Raw genomic sequence first — 17,187 nt, 5'->3', positions numbered from 1 at the left:
ACATTTTGTCAGATTAATTATATGATACATAAAAGGCAGACAACATAATGTATCAAATGTATAAAAGATTAATATTTGTCCATGTGAAAATAGTTTATAGAGAATTGCTGTTAACAGTGATATACTAGATTTGGAAGGAAGTGAACACTGATGGAGAAGTACTATAGACAAGTTATATGGTAGGAAGAATATTGCAAACACAGAGTAGTAGTTGAAAGAAAGAGATGAATCTGAAGTATCACAATTGTATTGTGATCTCATTTTACCCACTTTCCACTCTTTATGTTTTCTTTGTTATTAACCAATTGGTTTTTGCATCTCTAGCTATGCGGAAACTTCATTTCCATAGTCTACAGCAAACAGAGTGCAGGTACCAGGAAAATACCGTAAAAGACTGATTATGTCTGTGAGTCCTTCCTATCAATCAGATTTTGAGCAAGATTACATCTGAGAAAACTGAAATATTCTCCTGTCTTGTTCAATTCTCTATACATTAGGTACTTCTGCATAAATATATTGAGTAGTGCAGTACCATTATTTAGTATGTCTCACTAGTGTGATCTGTCCAGCATTTTTTTTTTATGTGTGAAGATTTTTTTTGTGGTCAAGAAATCTTTTAATCTTTTATCTTATCTCTAAAAGAAAATCTCTAAAAATTTGCAGTTGCCTATGTGTGCCATTACACCACACTGAAACAAAGTGATCACCATACATTAGTTCTATAAATAGTTCTACTGGTTTAACTGAACTTCGGTAACTTAGTATAGTTTTTTTCAGTAACTGTAAAATTTTACCATAAGTGAGAAGTGTGGGACTCTTGTCATACGTTAGTGAGTAGTGGATTATGGTGTGGGATTTATTCAAAGCATTTTCATTAGGGGGAATTCAGTGGGGAAGCCAAAGTGCATTATAGTGAGATCCTCTACTAGGAATGCAGAATCTGTAGTAGAAATACGTTGATAGAGGAACAGGAGTGTAAGATCTGTGCCTTTCAGATAGAGGAACAGGAGTGTAAGATCTGTGCCTTTCAGGTGCAATTACAATACGCAAAGGAGGAAGTAGATACGTTGAGGAGGGTTAAGGGTGGTGGGGAATGGGAACTGGCACTTGGCAAGAAGGCAGCTAGGAAGAGGAGGTATTCAGACAGTTAAACTTTGCATATATGCAATAGATTTGACCAACTGTCAGAGTTTAGTGGAGAGGAACATCGTGTAGCTGTAGATGTAGGGAACATGCAGCAGTCCTCAGCAGTTAGGAGGGCTAGGTTAGTTGCAAAGTCAAACAGAAAGAAGGAGGTTCTGCTGCTAGGTAGCTCAAATGGTAGAGGTGTGGGCCAGCAGTTGCAGGAAGTGTTGGGGAGTGAATACCAGGTCACAACCATTGTGAAGCCTAGTGCAGGGTTGGCTCAAGTGACTGGCACCATAGGAATTTTATGGAGGAGGATCAGGAAGTGATAGGGAGTGGAGCAGGGAACAGTCTTGACAGGGATGGGGAATATGATGTAGGTGGTGACCTGGTAAAGATAGCTACTCAGACTGGTGGCACTAAGGTGCATTTCATGCAACTGTTTCAGCATTCTGATTGGCCTCATTTTAATGTGGTTGCTAAGCGCGTTGACATGGGGCTGTGGAGGTCGCTATTGGCAGAGGGCATGGGTAACATCTCAGTGGTGCCAGATGGGTCTGTCAGTAGATCGGGATCACACTAGGCATGGCCTGCACATCAATAGGTATGGGAAGGGGAGGCTGGCAAAGCTTATTGGTGGCAGTGTAGTGGGTGGTGGTGGTGGTGGTGGTGGTGGTGGTGGTGGTGGTGGTGGGTGGTGGGATCACTCATGGAAGAATTCCTGTAGTAGTTGGTGTTAGAGCGGCACCATTTTTAGATGGAAGTCAGCTGATAGGTATACCTGCTTAAAGGAAGTACCACTAAGTGCTTACTTTCCGAGGATGTAATGCTTCCAAGTATTTCATCAAAATATAAGAGGTATTAGGGATAAAGTTAGTGAACTGCTTATAGATGTTGACTCTGAAATTATTGGTATATCAGAGCACCACATAAATAATATGACAATTCATAGGCTTCCTTTACCAGGATACAGATTAGCTGGCTGTTTTTCAAGGAGTTCCTTGTGGGATGGAGGGGGGGGGGGGGGGGGGGCATGCGGGGTAGGGGGTGGCTATGTACATAAAAAACAGGATTCCATTTGAATCCATGGACGTATCATGGCACTGCGCTGAACAGATATTTGAATATTGTGTGGGGCAGTTGAATTTAGTAAAACTAAACTTCTAATTGTTTTTGTTTATAGATCCCCTAACTCTGACTTCAGAGCTTTTCTGCTCAAGCTGGAGAGTGTTCTTGATTCACTTTGTAGGAAATACCTGAAATTAGTTGTATGTGGCGACTTCAATAAAAATTTTGTCTATAATGCTGCAAGAAAAAGGATGTTGGTAGATCTCATAAATTCATATGATGTGATGCAGATTCTGTTTCTTCCAACGAAGGTGCAGGGGAGCAGGAGCACAGCCATAGACAATATTTTTATTCATTCTTCATTACTGGATGGGCATTCTGTAAGTAAAATGATGAATGGCCTTTCACGCCAAGGTGCACAAATTTTAACACTAATAGGCTGTAGTACTCAAACAAATGTCACATTTAATTACAAACTATATAGGAAAGTTAATCCAACAGCAATAGAGAGTTTTCTAAACCTTGTTAAGGAACAAGAGTGGCAGGATGTTTGCAGTGCCAATAACAAAGATGACAAGTATAATGCTTTCCTTAACATATCCCTCGTGCTCTTTGAGAGTTGCTTTCCACTAGAACGTTCTAAATGGGATACTAGCAAGAATATCTTGTTGAACAAAGTGGGAATTTTATCAAAATGTTAGAAGAAGTCACCATCAAGCTACAGTAGCCCATTACCAACAGTAGTGTAAGGTGCTTAAAATGTTATTAGGAAGGCAAAGAGTATGTGTTACGCAAATACACTCCTGGAAATTGAAATAAGAACACCGTGAATTCATTGTCCCAGGAAGGGGAACTTTATTGACACATTCCTGGGGTCAGATACATCACATGATCACACTGGCAGAACCACAGGCACATAGACACAGGCAACAGAGCATGCACAATGTCGGCACTAGTACAGTGTATATCCACCTTTCGCAGCAATGCAGGCTGCTATTTTCCCATGGAGACGATCGTAGAGATGCTGGATGTAGTCCTGTGGAACGGCTTGCCATGCCATTTCCACCTGGCGCCTCAGTTGGACCAGCGTTCGTGCTGGACGTGCAGACCGCGTGAGACGACGCTTCATCCAGTCCCAAACATGCTCAATGGGGGACAGATCCGGAGATCCTGCTGGCCAGAGTAGTTGACTTACACCTTCTAGAGCACGTTGGGTGGCACGGGATACATGCGGACGTGCATTGTCCTGTTGGAACAGCAAGTTCCCTTGCCGGTCTAGGAATGGTAGAACGATGGGTTGGATGACGGTTTGGATGTACCGTGCACTATTCAGTGTCCCCTCGACGATCACCAGAGGTGTACGGCCAGTGTAGGAGATCGCTCCCCACACCATGATGCAGGGTGTTGGCCCTGTATGCCTCGGTCGTATGCAGTCCTGATTGTGGCGCTCACCTGCACGGCGCCAAACACACATACGACCATCATTGGCACCAAGGCAGAAGCGACTCTCATCGCTGAAGACAACACATCTCCATTCGTCCCTCCATTCACGCCTGTCATGACACCACTGGAGGCGGGCTGCACGATGTTGGGGCGTGAGCGGAAGACGGCCTAACGGTGTGCGGGACCGTAGCCCAGCTTCATGGAGACGGTTGCGAATGGTCCTCGCCGATACCCCAGGAGCAACAGTGTCCCTAATTTGCTGGGAAGTGGCGGTGCGGTCCCCTACGGCACTGCGTAGTATCCTACGGTCTTGGCGTGCATCCGTGCGTCGCTGCGGTCCGGTCCCAGGTCGACGGGCACATGCACCTTCCGCCGATCTCTGGCGACAACATCGATGTACTGTGGAGACCTCACGCCCCACGTGTTGAGCAATTCGGCGGTACGTCCACCCGGCCTCCCGCATGCCCATTATACGCCCTCGCTCAAAGTACGTCAACTGCACATACGGTTCACGTCCACGCTGTCGCGGCATGCTACCAGTGTTAAAGACTGCGATGGAGCTCCGTATGCCACGGCAAACTGGCTGACACTGACGGCGGCAGTGCACAAATACTGCGCACCTAGCGCCATTCGACGGCCAACACCGCGGTTCCTGGTGTGTCCGCTGTGCCGTGCGTGTGATCATTGCTTGCACAGCCCTCTCGCAGTGTCCGGAGCAAGTATGGTGGGTCTGACACACCGGTGTCAATGTGTTCTTTTTTCCATTTCCAGTAGTGTAGAATAGCTAATTCACAGGATAAAATTAAACCATATGGTCAGTTGTGAAGGAAGGGTCTGGTAAGCAGCATAAGGTCTACGATATAAAGTCAGTTTATAGTAAAAGTATTTCTGTTACTGATATATCAGATATATGTACAGTAATTAACAATCATTTTCTGAGCATTGCTAATGATATTTTCATGGATATTAATAAATGGTTTAAAGCCAACCCATTGACATTAAACTTTGAAAAGACTCACTACATGCATTTCAGAACCTGTAAGAGGTTTCCACCCATCATATGCATAACATATGAAGAAGAGCAGATAGAAGAGGTTGACAATCATAAATTCCTGAGATTACAACTTGATAATAAATTCAGTTGGGAGGAGTACACCACAGAACTGCAGAAACGCCTTAACAAATCTGTATTTGCAATTCGAGTGTTAGCAGACATAGGCGACATAAAAATGAAAAAGCTTGCATACTTTGCCTACTTTCATTCCATAATGTCATATGGTATAATATTTTGGGGTAACTCTTTAAGTCAAACAAAAGTTTTCAGAGTCCAAAAGCGTGTAATACGTATTATTTGTGGAGTAAAATCACGGACTTCATGTAGAAATCTCTTCAAAGAACTGGGTATACTAACCACTGCCTCTCAGTGTATTTACTTCTTAATGAAATTTGTCCTAAATGATATATCTCTTTTTCCAACAAACAGCTCAGTTCATACATACAATACCAGGAACAAAACTGCACAAAGACTTAAAAGCACTTACTTTAGTTCAAAAAGGGGTCAGCAATCACAGTTTAGTCAATAATCAGCCGCCTTTAGTGAATTAGCAGTCTAGTTAAAAGTTGATTAACACTCTTCAGTAAATTGATTCCTTAGGATGGATAGGATGTGTGACTGCTGTGTACAGACGCAGGAGGAGCTGGCCACTCTTCGCGAACAGCTGAGAGAGTTGATTGCCGCGGTCAGCCGTCTTCAGGCTGCTGCCTCGGAGTGTAGCGGCAGTGGGGAGTCTGGTGCGTCGCAAGGTACACCCCAGGTGTTACATGCTTCACCCACTGTCCCTGCTGTCGAGACATCTTCGCGGGTACTGGGCGCGGTTGGGCCACCCTCTCCCCAAGGGGAGTGGCGGGTTCAGCGGCGTTCGCGGCGCGCGAGACGGAGGGTCAATTTGGAGGCTGGCCATGTGGCATCGCCCGCTCTGCCTGTGAGTGGACATGTGGCTGCTCCTTCAGCAAGGTCCGAGCAGGCACACGGGGGTAGGGTTTATTAGTTATTGCGAGCTCCAATGTTAGGCGGGTGATGGAGCCCCTTAGGGAAATAGCGGAAAGGTCGGGGGGTCTCATCCGAGATGTGGAGGAGGCCCTACCAGCGGCGATAGAGATCACTGGGTGCACCCGACTGCAAATTGTTGCTCATGTCGGCACCAATGACTCCTGCCGTCTTGGTTCAGAGGTCATCCTTAGTTCGTACAGGCGGTTGGCGGAGTTGGTGAAGGTGGAAAGCCTCGCTCGCAGGGTGGAATCAGAGCTAACTATTTGTAGTATCGTTTCCAGAACCGATCACGCTCCTCTGGTTGGGAGCCGAGTGGAAGGCTTAAACCAGAGGCTCAGACGATTCTGGGAGAGCTGAGGTGCAAATTTCTCGACCTCCGCTATCGGGTGGAGAAATGTAGGGTCCCCCTGAATAGATCAGGCGTGCACTACACGCCGGAAGCGGCTACGAGGGTAGCGGAGTACGTGTGGAGTGCACATGGGGATTTTTTAGGTTAGAGAATTCCCTCCCTAGGCCCGACAAGACGCCTCCTGAGATGCGGCAAGGCAGGAGTAGACAAAATGCAACAGGGAATAACAATATTAATGTGCTAATAGTAAACTGCAGGAGCGTCTATAGAAAGGTCCCAGAACTGCTCTCATTAATAAACGGTCACAACGCCCATATAGTGCTAGGGACAGAAAGTTGGCTGAAACCACATGTAAACAGTAATGAAATCCTAAACTCAGATTGGAATGTATACCGCAGAGACAGGCTGGACAGTGAAGGGGGAGGCATGTTTATAGCGATAATAAGTGCAATAGTATCGAAGGAAATTGACGGAGATTCGAATTGTGAAATGATTTGGGTGAAGGTCACGGTTAAAGCAGGGTTAGACATGATAATTGGATGTCTCTATAGGCCCCCGGGCTCAGCAGCTGTTGTGGCTCAGCACCTGAAGAATAATTTGGAAAATATTTCGAGTAGATTTCCCCACCATGTTATACTTCTGGGTGGAGATTTTAATTTGCCGGATTTAGACTGTGAGACTCAAACATTCATAACGGGTGGCAGGGACAAAGAATCCAGTGAAATTTTTTAAAGTGCTTTGTCTGAAAACTACCTTGAGCAGTTAAACAGAGAACTGACTTGTGGCGATAACATATAAGACCTTCTGGTGACAAACAGACCCGAACTATTTGAATCAGTTAATGAAGAACAGGGAATCAGCGATCATAAAGCGGTTACTGCATTGATGATTTCAGCCGTAAATAGAAATATTAAAAAAGGTAGGAAGATTTTTCTGTTTAGCAAAAGTGACAAAAAGCAGATTACAGAGTACTTGACAGCTCAACACAAAAGTTTTGTCTCAAGTACAGATAGTGTTGAGGATCAGTGGACAAAGTTCAAAACCATCGTACAATATGTGTTAGATAAGTATGTGCCAAGCAAGATCGTAAGAGATGGGAAAGAGCCACCATGGTACAACAACCGAGTTAGAAAACTGCTGCGTAAGCAAAGGGAACTTCACAGCAAACATAAACATAGCCAAAGCCTTGCAGACAAACAAAAATTACGTGAAGCGAAATGTAGTGTGAGGAGGGCTATGCGAGAGGCTTTCAATGAATTTGAAAGTAAAGTTCTATGTACTGACTTGGAAGAAAATCCTAAGAAATTTAGGTCTTATGTCAAAGCGGTAGGTGGATCAAAACAAAATGTCCAGACACTCTGTGACCAAAATGGTTCTGAAACAGAGCATGACAGACTAAAGGCCGAAATACTAAATGTCTTCTTCCAAAGCTGTTTCACAGAGGAAGACTGCACTGTGCTTCCTTTTCTAGATTGTCGCACAGTTGACAAAATGGTAGATATCGAAATAGATGACAGAGGGATAGAGAAACAATTAAAATCGCTCAAAAGAGGAAAGGCCGCTGATCCTGATGGGATACCAGTTCGATTTTACACAGAGAATGCGAAGGAACTTGCCCCCTTCCTTGCAGCGGTGTACCGTAGGTCTCTAGAAGAGTGAAGCATTCCAAAGGATTGGAAAAGGGCACAGGTCATCCCCGTTTTCAAGAAGGGACGTCAAACAGATGTGCAGAACTATAGACCTATATCTTTAACGTCAATCAGTTGAAGAATTTTGGAATACGTATTATGTTCGAGTATAATGTCTTTTCTGGAGACTAGAAATCTACTCTGTAGGAATCAGCATGGGTTTCGAAAAAGCCGGTCGTGTGAAACCCAGCTCGCGCTACTCGTCCACGAGACTCAGAGGGCCTTAGACACGGGTTCACAGGTAGATGCCGTGTTTCTTGACTTCTGCAAGGCGTTTGACACAGTTCCCCACAGTCATTTAATGAACAAAGTAAGAGCATACAGACTATCAGATCAATTCTGTGATTGGATTGAGGAGTTCCTAGATAACAGAACGCAGCATGTCATTCTCAATGGAGAGAAGTCTTCCGAAGTAAGAGTGATTTCAGGTGTGCCGCAGGTGAGTGTCATAGGACCGTTGCTATTCACAATATACATAAATGACCTGGTGGATGACATCGGAAGTTCACTGAGGCTTTTTGCAGATGATGCTGTGGTGTATCGAGAGGTTGCAACAATGGAAAATTGTACTGAAATGCAGGAGGATCTGCAGTGAATTGACGCATGGTGCACGGAATGGCAATTGAATCTCAATGTAGACAAGTGTAATGTGGTGCGAATACATAGAAAGATAGGTCCCTTATCATTTAGCTACAAAATAGCAGGTCAGCAACTGGAAGCAGTTAATTCCATAAATTATCTGGGAGTACACATTAGGAGTGATTCAAAATGGAATGATCATATAAAGTTGATCGTCGGTAAAGCAGATGCCAGACTGAGATTCTTTGGAAGAATCCTAAGGAAATGCAATCCGACAACAAAGGAAGTAGGTTACAGTACGCTTGTTCGCCCACTGCTTGAATACTGCTGAGCAGTGTGGGATCCGCACCAGATAGGGTTGATAGAAGAATGGCTATGATATGGGGTCTGCATGGGGTACGGCCAAGTGGAGGATGTCCCAGGGATCAGTGTTGGGGCCACTCCTGTTCCTTATTTATACAAAATTGGTTTTCACGCAATTTGGGTCCATCGGTCCTGAGAAATCAGTACCCAGAACCACCACCTCTGGTCATAATAACGGCCTTGATACACCTGGGCATTGAGTCAAACAGAGCTTGGATGGTGTGTACAGGTACAGCTGCCCATGCAGCTTCAACACAATACCACAGTTCATCAAGAGTAGTGACTGGCATATTGTGACGAGCCAGTTGCTCGGCCACCATTGACAAGACATTTTCAATTGTGAGAGATCTGGAGAATGTGCTGGCCAGGGCAGCAGTCAAACATTTTCTGTATCCAGAAAGGCCCATACAGGAACTGCAACATTCGGTCGTGAATTATCCTGCTGAAATGTAGGGTTTCGCAGGGATCGAATGAAGGGTAGAGCCACAGGTCGTAACACATCTGAAATGTAACGTCCACTGTTGAAAGTGCCATCAATGCGAACAAGAGGTGACCGAGATGTGTAACCAATGGCACCCCATACCATCACCCTGGATGATACACCAGTATGGCGATGACGAATACACGCTTCCAATGTATGTTCACCGCGATGTCGCCAAACACAGATGCGACCATCATGATGCTATAAACAAAACCTGGATACATCTGAAAAAATGACGTTTTGCCATTCGTGCACCCAGGTTTGTCGTTGAGTACACCATTGCAGGCGCTCCTCTCTGTGATTAAGTGTCAAGGGTAACCGCAGCCATGGTCTCCGAGCTGATAAGCCATCCATGCTGCTGTAAACATTGTCGAACTGTTCGTGCAGATAGTTGTTGTCTTGCAAACATCCCCATCTGTTGACTCAGGGATCGAGAAGTGACTGCACGATCCATTACAGCCATGCGGATAAGATGCGTGTCATCTCAACTGCTAATGATACGAGACCGTTGCGATACGTTAAACCACAATCGCGATAGGCTACAATCCAGCCTTTATCAAAGTTGGAAACATGATGGTACGCATTTCTCCTCCTTACAAGAGGCACCACAACAACGTTTCACCAGGCAACGCCGGTCAACTGCTGTTTGTGTATGAGAAATCGGTTGGAAACAATTCTCATGTCAGCACGTTGTATGTGTCGCCACCGATGCCAACCTCTTGTGAATGCTCTGAAAAGCAAATCATTTGCATATCACAGCATCTTATTCCTGTCGGTTAAATCTTGCGTCTGTCGCACTTAATGTTCATGGTGTAGCAATTTTAATGGCCAGTAGTGTATAAATGAATTGCCCTCTAGTATTACAGGTAACTCTAAAATATTTCTGTTTGGTAGTGAAGGATGTTGTGTGCAACATTGGCTCAGTTTCAAGTAGGGCAGTTCATGACCTAAGTTCATGGCTTGTAGGAAATAAACTAATGCTAAATCACCAAAAAATGACTCTAAGCACTATGGGACTTAACATCTGAGGTCATCAGTCCCCTAGACCTAGAACTACTTAAACCTAACTAACCTATGGACATCACACACATCCACGTACAAGGCAGGATTCGAACCTGCGAACATAGCAGCAGCACAGTTCCGGACTGAAGCGCCTTGAACCGCTCAGTGGTCAGTGCTAAATCACAGTAAGACTAAGTTTTTACAGTTGCTACACACAATTCAACAAAACATGATGCTTTAATTTCACAGAATGGGCATATGATCAGTGAAACTGAACAGTTCGAATTTCTAGGTATTCAGATAGATAGTGAGCTGGATATATGAGAATAGGAATGCAGGTAAGCTACTACAAACAGCATAGTGAACGCATTATTGTGGCCAAGATAGATACAAAGCCCACACCTACTACAGTAGTACAAGTTTATATGCCAACTAGCTCTGGAGATGACGAAGAAATTGAAGAAATGTATGATGAAATAAAAGAAATTATTCAGGTAGTGAAGGGAGATGAAAATTTAATAGTCATGGGTGAGTGGAATTCAAGTGTGGGAAAAGCGAGAGAAGGAAACGTAGTAGGTGGATATGGATTGGGGCTAAGAAATGAAAGAGGAAGCTGCTTGGTAGAATTTTGCACAGAGCACAACTTAGTCACAACTTGGTTTAAGAATCATGAAAGAAGATTGTATACATGGAAGAACCCTGGAGATACTAAAAGGTATCAGATAGATTATATAATGGTAAGACAGAGATTTAGGAACCAGGTTTTAAATTGTAAGACATTTCCAGGGGCAGATGTGGACTCTGACCACAATCTATTGGTTATTGCCTGTAGATTAAAACTGAAAAATCTGCAAAAAGGTGGGAATTTCAGGAGATGGGACCTGGATAAACTGAAAGAACCAGAGGTTGTACAGAGTTTCAGGGAGAGCATAAGGGAACAATTGTCAGGAATGGGGGAAAGAAATACAGTAGAAGAAGAATGGGTAGCTTTGAGGGATGAAGTAGTGAAGGCAGCAGAGGATCAAGTAGGTAAAAAGATGAGGGCTAGTAGAAATCCTTGGGTAACAGAAGAAATATTGAATTTAATTGATGAAAGGAGAAAATATAAAAATGCAATAAATGAAGCAGGCAAAAAGGAATACAAACGTCTCAAAAATGAGATCGACAGGAAGTGCAAAATGGCTAAGCAGGGATGGCTAGAGGACAAATATAAGGATGTAGAGGCACATCTCACTAGGGGTAAGATAGATACTGCCTACAGGAAAATTAAAGAGACCTTTGGAGATGAAGAGAACCACTTGTATGAACATCAAGACCTCAGATGGAAACCCAGTTCTAAGCAAAGAAGGGAAAGCAGAAAGGTGGAAGGAGTATATAGAGGGTCTATACAAGGGCGATGTACTTGAGGACAATATTATGGAAATGGAATAGGATGTAGATGAAGATGAAATGGGAGTTACGATACTGAATGTAGAGTTTGACAGAGCACTGAAAGACCTGAGTCGAAACAAGGCCCCCGGAGTAGACAACATTCCATTGGAACTACTGACGGCCTTGGGAGAGCCAGTCCTGACAAAACTCTACCATCTGGTGAGCAAGATGTATGAGACAGGCGAAATACCCTCAGACTTCAAGAAGAATATAATAATTCTAATCCCAAAGAAAGCAGGTGTTGACAGATGTGAAAATTACTGAACATTCAGTTTAATAAGCCATAGCTTCAAAATACTAACACGAATTCTTTACAGACGAATGGAAAAACTAGTAGAAGTCGACCTCAGGGAAGATCAGTTTGGATTCCGTAAAAATACTATAACACGTGAGGCAATACTGACCTTACGACTTATCTTAGAAGAAAGATTAAGGAAAGGCAAACCTACGTTTCTAGCATTTGTAGACTTAGAGAAAGCTTTTGACAATGTTGACTGGAATACTCTCTTTCAAATTCTGAAGGTGGCAGGGGTAAAATACAGGGAGCGATAGGCTATTCACAATTTGTACAGAAACCAGATGGCAGTCATAAGAGCCGAGGGCATGAAAGGGAAGCGTTGGTTGGGAAGGGAGTGAGACAGGGTTGTAGCCTCTCCCCGATGTTATTCAATCTGTATATTGAGCAAGCAGTAACGGAAACAAAAGAAAAATTCAGAGTAGGTATTAAAATCCATGGAGAAGAAATAAAAACTTTGAGGTTTGCCGATGACATTGTAATTCTGTCAGAAACAGCAAGGGACTTGGAAGAGCAGTTGAATGGAATGGACAGTGTCTTGAGAGGAGTATATAAGATGAACATCAACAAAAGCAAAATGAGGATAATGGAATGTAGTCGAATTAAGTCGGGTAATGCTGAGGGAATTAGATTAGAAAATGGGACTCTTAATGTAGTAAAGGAGTTTTGCTATTTGGGGAGCAAAATAACTGATGATGGTCGAAGTAGGGAGGATATAAAATGTAGACTGGCAATGGCAAGGAAAGCGTTTCTGAAGAAGAGAAATTTGTTAACATCAGGTATAGATTTAAGTGTCAGGAAGTCTTTTCTGAAAGTATTTGTATGAAGTGTAGCCATGTATGGAAGTGAAACATGGACGATAAATAGTTTTGATAAGAAGAGAATAGAAGTTTTCGGAATGTGGTGCTACAGAAGAATGCTGAAGATTAGATGGGTAGATCACATAACTAATGAGGAAGTATTGAATAGGATTGGGGAGAAGAGAAGTTTGTGGCACAACTTGACCAGAAGAAGGGATCGGTTGGTAGGACATGTTCTGAGACATCAAGGGATCACCAATTTAGTATTGGAGGGCAACGTGGAGGGTAAAAATCATAGAGAGAGACCAAGAGATGATTCAGAAGGATGTAGGTTGCAGTAGGTACTAGGAGATGAAGCAGCTTGCACAGGATAGAGTAGCATGGAGAGCTGCATCGAACCAGTCTCGGGACTGAAGACCACAACAACAACAGTGAGCTGTCGTGGAAAGCCCATGTTCAGGATATTGTTCAAAGACTTAATACTACCATTTTTGCTATTCGAATGGTATCTGACGTGAGTGACCGTTCGACACAAAAATTAGTCTACTTTGCTTATTTTAATTCGCTCATGTCGAATAGTATTAAATTTTGGGTAACGCTTCCCATTCTAAAAGGATATTTTTGACTCGGCAACGGGCTTTTTGGGCAATGAGTGGTGAACCTCTTTTCGACCCTTGTTCACGAGTCTGCGTATTTTGATATTGGTCTCTCAATATATATATTCCTCACTGTCATTTCTTGTTAACAGTATTAGCTTATTCCCAAGAATAAGCAACTTTCACTCAGTTAATACTCGGCAGAAATTAAACCTGCGTTTGGATCGGACTTCCTTAACTCTTGAGCAGAAAGGTGTGCAGTATACTGCTACATCCATTTTCAATAGGCTATCATGCAAATTCGAAAATCTTAGCAGTAATCTATACACTTTCAAATCAAAACTGAAGAGTTTCCTCTTGTGCCACTTCTTCTATTCTGTCGAGGAGTTCCTTAAAAAATTAAGCTGATCCTTGTTGCCTTTTTGATTGTGTTTATTTAAACTTATATACTGACTTTTTTCGGGTTCAAAAACATTTATTTTTATCCGTTATTACTTTTATGTTGTAATTTCACATACTGTCATGTTCCATGACCTTGGAGATTTGCTCCTCAATTTGGTCCTACCACTTGACTTGTAATTAAAATAAAATAAAATAAAATAAAATAAATACCCTACATGTCTATTAGCTTCAGATAACCTTACTGGGCAAAGAATGGTCATGAGTGTCCTAGTGATTCTCTGTGGTTCAGACTTGAAAAGTGATTCGAATGTAAGACATCAGTTTGAAACTACTTTCCCCACAGCTCCTCCTGCAGACCAGCTAGATGCAGTACAGTCTAGAGTGTTCATTCGGCAATGGTTTTGAAATGATCAGAATTGTCATTCCATAACAATTTCTTTTGCACAGTGAAGCAGCTAGCTAAACATTACTAAATGCCGCACACTTGCTGCAATATAGAGCAGATGTTGGCAACGCATCTGTGTGTAAAGTTGGAGGCAGCCTAGGGGAAGATTGTATGTGGTAACCAATGAACAGATGTGAAATGGATTTGACTTAAGAGAATTAACATATGAAATAATCACATACATGTGTGCCAATAGCATGTGAATTATTTAATTGTGTGCACAGCCCTTTATTCATTTTCTGCTTTTGACATTGACAGAAATTTCTTTTATTGGCATATAAGGAACTTTTGTGTGTGTGTGCTGAAATATTACCAGCAATATTGTTTCAAAGGTAATATCTACTTTCTGGCTACAGACTGCTCTGTAACGAAGCCCAAGGTCTAGGTTAGGTTGGAAGGTATAAGTTTGGTTGGGTCTTGGTGAGGCCAGTGTATGTGAAACTGAAATCTTGGTTGAGATGACAGACTGGTCTGTAGCATAGCCAGTAGTTTATGCAACCTTAATAGCTGATTCAATTTTGCTTTATTTTCAGTTTACTCATGTCAAGAGTCCTATGGTATATATATATCACTAACAGAAATGCCAAGATGCAGTAAAAGCAGAAAACAAAAACTTGTGTGTGTGTGTGTGTGTGTGTGTGTGTGTGAGAGAGAGAGAGAGAGAGAGAGAGAGAGAGAGAGAGAGAGAGAGAGAGAGAGAGAGTGTTTTTCTCCGAAACTTCGTAGTTTCTTCACACTTCAGCACCTAGTGTGTTAAGGTTGTTACATTAAAAAATTTGGTATTTATTCCATGATCAAAATGAAAACATGATTTGGTTATTGAATATACTGTAAATCACATGTTTGAGCATCATGACTTCCAGTGACCACTTGTGACAAGCGTTACCAATGTACACTTCGAAGTTAGAGTGTGGAGTGCTGTTTATATAGTTTAACCAAACATTTCATAACCAACAGTACGTACCCCATTGGTCCTTGTCCATCACAACTCTTTTCCAATTCCTGTTGTGAAATAGACCCTTGTCAACAAGGACATCAGCCTGTCCTGATACGTTTTTGGGGTGGTATCCAGTGAGAGATTTGTGAAATGTGTCACCAGCTCAGTAAATGAACTTTAAAGCAAGCCAATCAAATAATCCCTTTTGCCATCATAAGTGTGCAGACTCCATTGCACCATGTATTGATGATAATGATGATCTATTGATGATAATGCACCATCTATTGATGATAAGACAAATAGAATGACCTGTAAGCAATGTTTTCTTCATCTTAAGAAACTATTACTAAAACTAAGTAACATGCAGAACAATGTTCACTACTAATACTTTTGTCATTGTGTTACAAGTTTTTGTGTTGGGAATAATACTTCCAGAAACAGATTGTTCCATAATGTAGTGGTGAAGGATAAGAACTGCTATTGACTGTTGATGGGTCTAAGATGTTTGCAGTCATCTCTTTTTTTTAACTTCTATGTGGTATCTTACTATTGATCTTGGCAGTACTGAAATGACTGTATATTTGTTGTAAAGATGCAACTAAATACTTCTTAACTCCTCATCCTTCATCGTATTTGTCTTAGTGCCCCCCCCCCCCCCCCCCCCTTTTCTCTCTCCTCGAAAAGAAAAAACCTTTATTCCAGGAGTTACATCAGTCTTGGCCATTGTCAAAATAACCTTACTACTGTCTCTCTGAGTTTGTAGCTTGTGTGTGTGTATTTTGTCTCGAATGCCTAGCACATCATAATTCTTCAAATTTATATGAGCATATTTATTATCAGAAGTGAGTGTTTTAACAGATTCTTTATATCATGGGTATGGATGGTTGTTAAAACTCATTCCTAATTTAGAATATCTTACTTCTGAAAGTTTTCCTCAGAATTACAATGTAGAGCAGTACTTCCTCTTGTCTCGCACTTTCATCCTTTCTCGGCACATTGTAGCTGTATCCAAGCACTTTATCCAAGCACTTTCTATTATCTGGTGCTCCCTCCCACTTCTATTTCTGTATGTGTTTACCAAAACTTTTGTGTGTCTCTATCACATTCGTAGTCACCTTCTCTTTTCATTTTGTAAACAACATGTCTTTTCCTTCTTCATTTCACAGAGTTTACACTCATATACTGCCACAGTGGGCTAGATTGATGTTCATTTCTGCAACTGACATTTTAACATTTTTTTCCCCTTTCCCTCATACTGCTGCTCTAATGCTCCTCAACTATGTGACTGAATAACTTACACCTCCCTTTTCTTTTTATTTCTACAACTGTACTGGGGAAGATGATGTGATTTCAGAGTGTGTGTGGAGAAAGATAAAATAGTTTCATATCAGGCTATTTATTGTTACCATACTAGTTATTGGAGATAAAATTTCATGAATCTTTTCTTCTTCTTGTTATTGGCTTGGTTTTAATGAAAAATATTTAATGTGCTATGTCAATATCTCATTCTACAGGATTGTTACATAGTAATTCATTTGTATATACAAGTCCATTATATACTGAAGATGTTTAGCACCACACAGTTTTACAGTATTGTAATCAGATTTACATTTTTCATTATATTGTGCTATTTTATTTTTAGATCTTGGGGCTGACACAGTATTCCCGACTGAGTGCTTCTTGCCCATCTCTTAATAATGAAGGTGCATCTGACTTGGATGTTGAGGCTTCACTCAATTCATCACCAACACAACCCACACCCTTGGGATCTTCTGTAAACCCATGCTTCCCAGAAACTCTACAGACAAAAGGTATGCATTGATATATATAAAAAAAGTATTGGTAAATCAGAATGCATTGTGTAATTGTGTTACATTGTCACAAACGCATCCTGAGTTTCTTTAAGTGCATGAGAGAGCATCAACTGCAGAATACTGTAGTCCTTCGACATAGTTGGCCATTGGCAAGGCAGCCTCGACTGTTGCAATGTACTGGCACCATTCGGAGTGGTTGAAATTAAAGTTTAATAAGCGACACACACAGCATTTGGGACGGTTGTAGAGAGGAAATTTGCCCGAGAAAACACACAGAGCGTTTATTTGAAAGTAGCAGCAGCCTGCTGGATGATGACAT

The 17,187-nt window shown here is 42.1% G+C and overlaps 1 protein-coding gene across 10 annotated transcripts in view; it reads left to right on the top strand.

The window, feature by feature from the left end:
* Positions 1–17,187, top strand: part of LOC126273157 (rho guanine nucleotide exchange factor 18) — a 552,051-nt gene that overhangs the window by 299,220 nt on the left and 235,644 nt on the right. For all 10 annotated transcript variants that reach the window (XM_049976619.1, XM_049976617.1, XM_049976623.1 and 7 more), the window contains one exon: positions 16,697–16,865. In XM_049976619.1, the coding sequence (XP_049832576.1) occupies positions 16,697–16,865 (169 nt within the window). The remainder of the gene's footprint in view (positions 1–16,696; positions 16,866–17,187) is intronic.

Source organism: Schistocerca gregaria, chromosome 5 (genome assembly GCF_023897955.1).
Source record: "Schistocerca gregaria isolate iqSchGreg1 chromosome 5, iqSchGreg1.2, whole genome shotgun sequence".
In the NCBI taxonomy this organism is placed as follows: domain Eukaryota; kingdom Metazoa; phylum Arthropoda; class Insecta; order Orthoptera; family Acrididae; genus Schistocerca; species Schistocerca gregaria.
This window is presented reverse-complemented; position numbering and strand designations above follow the sequence as displayed.